Below are 11,150 nucleotides of genomic sequence, written 5' to 3' on the forward strand. Positions count from 1 at the left end.
AAATATAATACAGTGGAGTTGTGTGATTACGACTTTGTTGTTGTAAATACTAGTGATATATTTTTGTGTATTTATTTACATTGGGTTTTTTACAAAGGTTGTGATTTTTTTTTTAAATTTTCTTGTTTTTTTTTCAAAATCAAATTGAGTGAATTTATGTCTTATTTCTTTGTAATATTTTTTTTCAGAATAGAGAAAATAATTTACAATTTCTTGAGGTTCTCTAAGGATACTTGCTGCCTTATATCGAATTCCTGTCTATGCCATTTTGTTTCCTTAGAGTCCTTTTTTAATTTTTTACAATTTTTCCTTGAATATTTTTTTTTTGGATTTTTTTTAATTTTTTGTTATTGTTTCTTTTTTCTTTAATTATTAATTATTTACAAATTAAAATGCGCTAACATCACAGCAATTATGGGGGGTTATTTTTATAATTAATATTTATATTTAAATAATAACTAAGCGCATAATAAATTATTCAGAAATATTACTATTCAGAAAAATTGAGAGGCCGGCCTTTTTGGAACAGAGAGATTATGGCCATACCATATCAGAGGGAACTTTGGTGCTTTGTTGTTATTGTTAATTTGGTTATCTCTTCATACCGAGACTTTAACCCAAATGCATTAGACTGGGATGAAAGTAACCGGCCATGGCCCATTGGGCACCCGGACCACCACGACCCAAAGCAGCCATTTTAATTTTCTCAATTTCAGCCTCTTGCAAACGTTTCGCCTTGGCACGACGATTTTGAAACCAAATTTTCACTTGTGTTTCCGTTAGCCTTAGGGAGGAGGAAAATTCAGCACGTTCAGCAATACTTAGATATTGTTTTTCACGGAATTTCTTTTCCAGCGACAACAGTTGTTGTGTGGTGAATGGTGTGCGGGGTTTACGATTGGGTTTGTGTTTACGTAAATTGCATTTAATACGTGGCGGTTCATTTGCATCTGGAAGGAAATAGAAGAAAAAGAAACGAATTTTTATTAATAACGGGTTCAAAGGGGGTAATTAGGAGAATATTATTAATAATTAATTTAATATATTAATTTATATAATAATAATAAAGTATCTAGAAATGTTTTTATATATAAAAATATTTTTTTAAATAAAAAATCATTTAAAGAAAAAAATATATTTTTATTAAAAAATTAAATTATTTTTTATTAAAAAATAATATATTAATTTATATAAAAATAATAAAGTATCTAGAAATGTGTTTTTATATATAAAAATATATATATCTTTTAATAAAAAATCATTTATAATTAAAATATAATATTTATATATTAAAAAAATTAAATTATTTATATTACTTTTTTTACTTTTTACTTTTTTATTAAAAAATTTGTTATTTTTTTTATATAAAATAAAAAAATATAAAAAATAATTAAAAAAAATAAAATTTTTTTTATAAAAAAATTATAAAAAAAAATATATTTTTTAAACTTAATATATATATTAGAAAATACATAAAAATATGAAATAAAAAATTTAGTATTATTTTTTGACCCTTGATTTTTTTTTTTTTTTTTTTTTTTGCCTTGTCCAAAATTTTTTCCTCTCTTTATTAATTTTTTTTAAAAAAGTTTAATTTCTTTGTTAGAATTTTTAATTTCAAATTATTCCTATTTTTTTAGGTTAGCTCCTCACACTTTTCTCCTTCATTTCCCCATAAAGAATCCCCTTAAATTCCCTCAGTTAATATATTTAACAATTTTCCATATTGCTAATTGTTTTGACAAAATACAACAACAACAAATTATAATAATTTGCAACAACAACAAATTGTAGACGCCCCTATACATCCATATCTTTTTTATGTCATTTTGTCGTCTACTACATGTAAATTACTTTGAACATTGACAATGTGGCACCTCTATGCAAATATTAACATGATGGCTAATATTTAACAAATTATCTTTAAAAATATATATGTGTGTATATATATAAAATATGCACACATACACACCTTCAACAAATGACTAACAATCTAGACAGTGGAAACGACACAGCGACCCAAACAATTTATGGCCTTCATGGCGAAAATAAAACTTGGCAAATCTAATAGGCTAGGCTACAAATCATTTTCAGACAACAACAACAACAAAAATATGCAAGCGAAAAATTTTTCGAGGGAAGAGAAGAGAGAGGGAGGGGAGCTAGGGGGATCCTAAACTGTTTGTCAATTGTCATTTGTAAAGTCCTTGGTGGCAATCCTTCTTTGCGAAAATTCATAGAGGCTCGACGTAAAGGCGAGATGGCGTGTCACGTGCAAATATTGACTTTGGCAATTGCTGCAGTGCAGCAGTTACTGATAAAAAGGCAACATTTGTTGTTGTTGTCGTTGTTGCTGCAAGTAGCCAACGTACATCATCACCACTCAACACTGTGGTTGCAATGCCGTCGTCTGCTTCTGCTTCTTTTTCTGTTGCATGCCATGTTGACTGCAAATGGTGTTAAAAGTTATGCATGTTAAAGCCTCTAAGTATTTGTTTTTGGCTAACAACAAGAACAACAACAACAAAACAACGTTAAGCCATTCTTAGTGTTGTTGCAATGTTGCGTGTCTTTTGTGGTAAACGGAAAAAAAGGTGGGTTGTCGCCTTCATCGTTGTCGTTGGCAAGCCATGGAACCCAAACAAGACACACCTACATTTTTTGGCCTCTAGCCATGGCAAGTAGCTGCAATTGTTGTCTGCAGCACTCAAACTCTTTGGAGGAAAACACACAATTAATTTCTATAATTGCCCAAGTTGCAACAACAACAGCAAAAACTACAAGGGAAATTGTTATAAAAATAACAACTTTTCTTTTCAAGAGCAATCATGAAAAAAGATTAACAAGCTAAAACAAAAGAAGGAAACTAATTAAAAGTCAAGATGATAAGCGAAACAATAAAATAGTGGAAAATCGTTTTATAAAAAAATATTTAATTCGGAAAATTATATTTTTATAAAAAAAAATATTTAAAAAAATCTGGAAGCTTCAATTTATGATTTTTTTGTGTCAATCGGACCAGCTTGGAGTCTTTGGTCCATATCTAAGTCTGAAACGAGTTCAATAGGTTTATACAATTTCTCCTTCTAAACTTCTTTGCCATTAAATTTATTCCTAATTTTAACCAAATATCAATATTCCCTATTTCTATATTTCACCTACCCTTACTAACTTCTGTTAGAGATCACCTTTTTTGTCACATTACCTCACTAAAAAAATTACACCTTTCTCTTTTCAATATTTCTGAAAGAAAACACATTTCTCTCTATCGCCCAAAAGAAAAAAAGACACCTTCCCATTTATTTTCCGGCTAATTAAACGAATTACCATGACATTTCCCTAAACAAAAACGAGCAGCAGCAACAACAACAAGACACAAAACAAAAAAAAAATATTGTTATAATCAGGTGTAATATGTCACTTTAAAGTGTACACTTTTCATTGTTGTTGGTCTTTTCTTTCGGTAGCCCAAAAAAACAACGAAAAACACAAGACAACAAAAAGAAGCCGACTTGTGCCACTTGTCAAATAATTTCTGCTCGAACGACACAAAAGAACACGATGAAGAAGAAGTTATCATAATGAAAAAATCTGTCGGTTATTTGTTAAGAAGAAGAAGAAGAAGCCTGGTGCTGCGAGGACCCTCTCATCAAGTAGTTAAGAGAAATGAAGAGAAACACCAGGGTTTAGGTTTCATATCCAATAATTTCATCAACTTGAAGACTACGAAGTCGAAGAAGTTGTACTCTGAAGATGAACTGTTGACAGTCAGCCATCCAGCCTGAAAAATTGTTGATAACCTGCTGTGTGTGACAAAACACTCATCGAAAAAGATCGTAATCCAACGATTTCCATGATAACAATAATACAACCAAAAACAACAGTAATAAAGAGAAAAGAAGAAGCAAGCGAGCGAGCGAGCTGATGAAAGTAATGTGACAGGTAAAAATGCTTTGAAGTTATCCTCCAAATAAAAACAAAATGCATACAAAATGTAGTCTTGATAAATACCCTATCAGAATCAATTGAATAGGTGGTCACCTGTTCCATCCCACAGTTTTTCCTTTTTTTGCTATGGGAAACAAGCGAAGAGAGAGTGTGGTATAAGAGAGAGAGTGATCGCTGTTGAGGAAAGTTTCAATGATAAGTCACAATGAATGAATTTATTTATCTATGTAATAATTTAATTAGTGCAAATGAAGGGGAGGGGAAGAAGGAAATTGAAAGAAAAAAGAGAAATGAAACAAACTAGAAATTTTAATAATAATACTGAATTAAAAAAAAAAGAATTTCAAAATAGTTGTAATCTTTATGTGTAGCAATTGAATTAATTTGTTGATAAGGGGGTAAAGGTGTGAGAAGAGGGGATGGATAATGACTATATAATTTCAAAGAAGGAAAAAAGGATATTTTAAGCATTTTCAGAAATGGGGAAAAGTGGTGATATGAAAGTACAAAATTGTTCCCAAAAACAAATATTTAAATTTACTCAAGCTAAAGGGAGAAGAGGGGAGGTAAGTGGTTAAGAAAGCGAACTCTTGTTCCGATGTTAATTGCTATTTTTTAGAAAATATTAAAAAGATGATGAAAATTGAAATTGTTTCAAAATGTTGGGAATATATTTGTAATTTTTGATAGGAGATCAAGAGGAGGACAAATTCTACCACAAATCAATTAGAAAATTTATTAAAATAAAAATAATATTGAAATTGGGAACTGGAGACCAAAACATGAGACATCAAATGTAATTGTGAGATTGTACAAGAGGGTCCAATAATATTTCCATGGAAAACTAGGAAAGCAAGTAACTGGAAATTAAAATCGATTCACAATTTTTTTGAGTTTTTTATAACCAAGAATGGGAAGTCCCTATAAGTCAACATCTGTTCGTATTAATTTATAATTCGATATTTTCGGAATTTATCAAGATCGAATAAAAATATTAAAACGGAAGACTTGGAAACCAAAAAAACTAAAAATTTAAATCGATTAAATTTTTAAGAGATTTTTTTAATTCAAAATCTGTTCGAACGGCACCAGAGACTTTCTATTAACTGTAATAGATTTTTCGGGTATTTTTTAAAGGTATTAGAGATGGAAAAAATCTTGAAGTGAAAAACTAGGACACCAAGAAACCTGGAATTCAATTTTTTAGAATAATTATTTAGTTATGAATATGAGATTAAGGGACATGGAAATTTGTTCCAAATGGCCAACAGAATTTCCATGAATTCTAGTCAGATTTTTAAAATATGGATCGAAAATATCGAGAAAATTGGACTTAATTTTTTTTGACTTATTAAAGATGTTTTAAATTATAATATAAGAGGGCCTACAAGCAGTTCAGAAAAACGAAATATTATTTAATAATTTTTTTTAATAACGAATGGAGGGAGGCAGACCTCCAGAAAAAAAATGCCCTAAACATTTCAGATAATGTAAAGTTATCAAAAGTAGAAAATTCCACGCGGAACTACGTGTTCGGGGAGCTCGGAGTTGAAAATCCCTGAACTGAGAGTGTTGGAAAATTAAAAAAAAAAAAACAATAAATAAAAAATAAATAAGTGAGCAACTTAAGCTGAACCTTAAGCAAGTTAAAATGAGACTTATTTCGAAGACTTTGAAAAAAGAGGTTCAGGACGACGTAGCCAGTACTCATTTATACCCGTAAGGTTAGGGGGTTTGATTATGATTTATTACCTCAAAAATAATTTATATTTTTTTTTCATTTTAATTCCCCTAATAGTCCTCCTAACTCCCTTTCAAAATACTGACCACTAAGCCATTATTTCAATTTATAAACCTTCATAAACATATTAAACTGACTTAAAAGACAAATTTATTTACTCTTCTCGAATGGAACAAAAACCCCAAACGACCGACGGACCATCCAGTCCAGTCAAAGGGAAAAAACCCAACGCTTTTTTCCATTTCCTTTTGGTGTCAGGCTTATCAGTGTGGTGTGTCCACACTCAAAAGGCGCACTATTTTACAAAAGAACGAAATGTCTCGCGAATAAAAAACCAACCTTAAAATGTGAGAAATGTGAACTCCCGTCAACACTATTTCATTACCAACACAGAAAAAAAAACTCCCCCTTTATTCTTTAGCAATTCTTAATCATATGCAAAGTTAGTTTTTAGTTTAATGGAAAACAATTAAAAAAAACGTGGAAAAGAAAAAACGCCTTCCAAAAGAAAGCCAAGAATTATAGACTAAAGTGTGAAGTGGGCATTTTCAAGTTTGTGTGTTTTTTAAAAAAAAGATCTGCGATAACTGCCTATTCCGCATTGGCAAACGGAAGAAGAGGTTTTTTGTTTCCAATAATAAAATAATTTCAATTTTATTTTAATGGAGGAAAAAACAACGGCCATTGTATTACGGAACCACAAAATGGTAGTCTCATTCACACACACACAGACACAAACAATTGTTTTGCTGTGTGCCCCTTGATGGGGGTGTCTGTTTGTTGTAATCATTTCAATTAGCTAACAGGCCAGTTAAAGCTCAGTAAACTTGTTGGCGTATCAACACACACAAACATACAAACACAGAGAAATGTATGAAACAAAAAATGAATAAAATGAGGAACTTTTTTTAATGGACCCGATGGCCATGGTCATCGCTGATGATAACAACAACAATGTCAGGGTGATATATTTTTTTTTTGTTAAATTATTTTTTTTATATCTAAAATATTTTTTTGTTGTAATAAAATAAAATCGACACTTACCTCCACCTCCGAAACCTTGTCCCGGAAATAGTCCTGGTGGTCCAAATGGTGGCATTTGCCTGGCGCCCGGCCATGGTACCCCAGCACCACCAATACCACCCCAGGCCACTGCAGCCGCAGCCAAGGCACTAAATGGTGTTGGTCTAATGGGTCCATGCCCCGAGGCAGCCAAAACCGCAGGCGACAGTAAATGTGGAGAATTTGCCAATGAATTGGCACTACCAGCATCTGGAGATTTACTTGAATCCAAACCGTCGGGTGTTGAACGTGGTGAATCATCAGCATTCATATCTTCAATATCCACAATGGAATCTTCTTCTTCATCATGTTCCAAATCTTGATCATTCAAATCTTCATCATATTCCAGTTCCGAATCAATGGAACTGCCAATGGGTGAGTTTCGTTCACATTTGGCCGTTACAGAGGAGGCGGAATTTGTTGTTGTGGACATTGATTCGGCAGGATTATTTGAACTGGCGCCGGATGATTGTGGTGGGGTAGTTGTGTTGTTGTTGTTGCTATTTGTATTTTCATTATTTGATGGATTACCGCTGGCCGAGGCTAATAACATTGAACCCGTTGTTCCCGGTGGACAGCCACCACTTGGATTCAGAGGATGTCTTAGGTGGGCGGGTAAATGATGAGGTAAGTGGGGATTGCCATTTGGATTTGTGGATGCTCCCACAGCTGCCGCTGCTGCAGCAGCCATGGCGGCGGCATGTTGTTGCTGGGCTACATGGGCCGCATGCAGTAAATGGGCATGATGGGCCATTGTCACAGGATGGAATTGTGGCGGATGTGTTGCTGCTGGATGATTTGGTGAGGCAGGTGATGACGAGGATTCGTGTGATACAGGTGAGGTGGCAGCCGATGGTGTACTCGACAAATTCGTTGGCATATTGCTCGTATTATCAGCACCATAATGCGAATTATGACTTGGAGACCTTGGCCTGGTATCGGCCAACAGTGAGGCCACACTGAAATTACTTAAACGCGATGTGGTCTTATTTAGGGTATGTTGATGTGATTGCTGCAGATTCCGTAAATGCTGTTGATGGGCCATTATTATGGCGGAGGGTGATGTGGGTGTGGTGGTAATGGCCGTGGCCGGTGGCGATACCACAACAGTGGTAGTGGAACTGTTGGCTGTATTCATGGCGGTTTGCGGTGGTACCGTCGGGCTAGTCATATTCACACGTAAACCAGTGACAGTCATACCTGATGACAGTTTTAGCATATATTTCGCTTTTTTTTGTTTTATTTACTTGTTTTGGTGCGCGTTCTTTCTTCTTGAGGTTTCTTTTTTAATTTGTAAAAATTTATATTTTTCTTACAAAACTATTTTTTTTTTAATTCCAGTAATATTTTTTCTTTTGTTTAATAAACCATTGCACTGTATTTATTTGTTGTTCTTGTTGTTGGTTTTTTTAGTTTAATATTTTTTGCATTTTTGCTGATAATTTTGTTATCATCACTTTATTTTTTTTTCAATTTCCAATAATTGGAAAATTTGTTTTTAATTGCCTTGATTGGTTTCTGATTAATTTTTTAACAAATCAATTTTTTTGTATTGTTACGCTTCGTTCTCGGGTATTTTGTTGTTGTTTCTTTTTTTTAATTGAACAAAACAAATAACACTTGATTAGAAAAAAATTTTTCTTTGATTATTTTTTTCTTGTGTGTTTCTTTAATTTTTTTCTTGTTGTTGTTTTGTTTTTTCTGTTTTATTACTACGTTACAAAACAAGCGCTCGTTGACATCAGACACGTCCTCTTGAGATCACGACTGTTTAACAACTAAACTGTAAAGTGTGCATGTGAAATCTCGGTTCATTCACTTGCCGCACACTCAACGAACCAATTTCCTCACACACAGCACAGCAAACACACACACGTACATACAACACACAGCAAGGCAATGGAAAAGAGTCAAAACTGAGCAGGAATAATAACACAACTCTCAATGCCTAAGGCCTTACTCACGGTTTACGTACGTTTGGGTGCGTGTGTGTGTGCCTAGTGGTGGTTGATTGGTAGCGCACACACAACACAGAAGCAGAGAAGGAGGTGGTTGTTTTTATCAACAACAACAAACCAACTATATGGCGCTATCTCTTTCTCTTAACGTAAGCCTAAGAAGATATTAGCCACAAACACCATTTTTAATAATGCTCTCTTTCTCTATTTGTGTCTATCTCCTTCTCTCTTGTTTAGAGACTACCCTTAACTCCTCAACCGTGGTGAATAACCAAACATGATTTCTCCTGTTTATCATAGCAGTCATATGAGCGGCCCGTTACAGTAACGCCTCTTGCTTTTCATTCACAAACCAAACATGAGTGTGGTGAGTTCTCTTTCATTTAAGCAAATTCCCACAAAGAGGGGTATTCAGGAAAGAGACATACCATAATAATCTGCCTTTATCTCTTTTTCTCCAACACAAAATTAGGCTAAATGGCAAATATCTAATTGAAAACCCAACACTCTATTGGAAAAAGAAGATATCATTCATGGAATGAAAAGAAAGACACAAAAATTAAAACCCAGCAATCACATTAAACAAGCAACACCAAGAACAACAGCAACAACAACCACAATAACGACGACGGCAATTATTTGACAACGTTGAATGTTATTTAAACTCTATTACTCTTAACAGCCATTGTGGTTTTTAATAATTCCTAATAGCAAAAAGGCAGCTGGTTTTTTGTTTTCTTCTTCTTCTGGTTCAGTTTGCTGCGCTTTGTTGAGAATGCATTTCTGTAACAACGACAAAAACAACAAAGACGGCAACAAAACACTAAAAGTGATGTTGAAAAGTCAACTTTACGGAATTTGTTGCCTTTTTTATTTCCAACTGGCGTTGTTTGTATGCATGTCTTTTTTGTTTGCTTCTGTTGTTGCTGTTGTAGTTCATATAATTTTGTCACCTTTTTAGTTATGGTTCCGTGTCGTGTTTGTTGGTATTCGCTGTTGTTTTTTTTTTGTAGTGGATGGCTTTTTGCGTGTAAGCATGTATGTCTTCTTTTAGATGATGATTTTTGTGTTATTATTGTATTGTGGTGGAATTAAATTAAGTTTGTAATATTAAAAGAATTGACAAGAATAACACAAATAAAAAAGAGAGAGGAAATTAAATGAAGTATTACATTTATTTTTAAAAATTTTATTAAATTCGGTTATTTAAAAATTAAAAAAATAAATAAAATAAACATCTAAAGTTATATAAAGATTAAATAAAAATGTTCAGTTAAAATGTTTTGTAAACGGATTATCGCATAGCGCTAATTCAAATTCGAAGAAAATAAGAATTAATTAATATTGTTAATTGAAATAAAAAGGATGTATGTAGGTGTCTGAAATGTAAATAACATTTGCGAAAAAAACTGAATTAAACAAAATATTTATTTTTGTATATTACTTCTTATATTATGTTATCGATGAACTAATAGAGTAAATATGTAGAAATTTAAAACAAAAAGTATTATTATATATTTCCCTCTTCCATGAAATTATAATAAAAAAAATGATTCCTGTGTTTACCTCTAAGGAAAATTGAGGTTTATGTTAGATCATTAAGTGAAATTATTAGTATTACAAAAATTACCCATTTTATGGAAAACAAAATCAAAATGTATTTCAAAATATCATTATAAAATAATTTTTGGAAAGATATTTTGATATGAGCAGAGTTGAGAATTTAAACGAATTAATTTACGATTCATATTTAAAGATAGTGACAAAGAAATTTAATTCCACCAAGATCTAAATCTATATTTTCACAATTTAATTCGAAAAATAGCATTATCCTATCATATTTTTGAGCTGGATTCTTGTTCAATGAAAATTTGAAATTGAAAATATTTTATTTATAAATTTAATCTTTATTAAATTTTCTCCTCAATATTTCACATTTCTATGGAAAAAGAACCAGACAGGGAAATTTATTACTTAAGTAATGTAATGTTGAATTAAAATATATTCAAAAATCTATTTATCTGATGAAAATTTCTGAAGTTGTATTTTTGGTACAAATAGTGATTACAATGTCGGCATGGCACAATTTTGAGAATATTGGACTGGAACAAAAAAATATCCTTATTTAAACTCTGTATTCGTCGACATTTAAAGGAACTATTGATATATTGATATCAATGGATAAATAAATTAAAGCATTAACTTATTACATATTTACACTTTTTTATAAATTGTTATTTGAATTAGGCAAATATCTTCAATATTTATTGATTTTCCATTACTTATTCCTTAGAAATTTCGTAAATATTTTTCGTAAAAAAAAAATTGAAATTTATCGAAGAAAACTAATTATTTGAAATAGTAATATGGTGGGTACGTAGGTTCTTCCCCTGACTTCCCTTTTCATTGCAAAAATGTTATCATTAAGCTCGACTCGACAG

At 31.9% G+C, this 11,150-nt stretch overlaps 1 protein-coding gene across 1 annotated transcript; it reads right to left on the reverse strand.

Moving 5' to 3' along the window:
• Positions 1 to 606: 606 nt before the first annotated feature.
• Positions 607 to 8,003, reverse strand: LOC133333979 (muscle segmentation homeobox). The gene is made up of 3 exons (XM_061542287.1): positions 7,337 to 8,003; positions 6,734 to 7,294; positions 607 to 950 (listed from the first exon to the last, which is right to left on the reverse strand). Exons 1-3 carry the CDS (start codon positions 7,968 to 7,970, stop codon positions 613 to 615), a joined length of 1,533 nt encoding a protein of 510 aa, XP_061398271.1. The 5' UTR covers positions 7,971 to 8,003; the 3' UTR covers positions 607 to 612.
• Between the last annotated feature and the right edge of the window lie 3,147 nt (positions 8,004 to 11,150).

This window comes from Musca vetustissima, unplaced genomic scaffold (assembly GCF_032173495.1).
Source record: "Musca vetustissima isolate MV318-11 ecotype Yass unplaced genomic scaffold, APGP_CSIRO_Mvet_v1 utg25567, whole genome shotgun sequence".
Lineage (NCBI taxonomy): Eukaryota > Metazoa > Arthropoda > Insecta > Diptera > Muscidae > Musca > Musca vetustissima.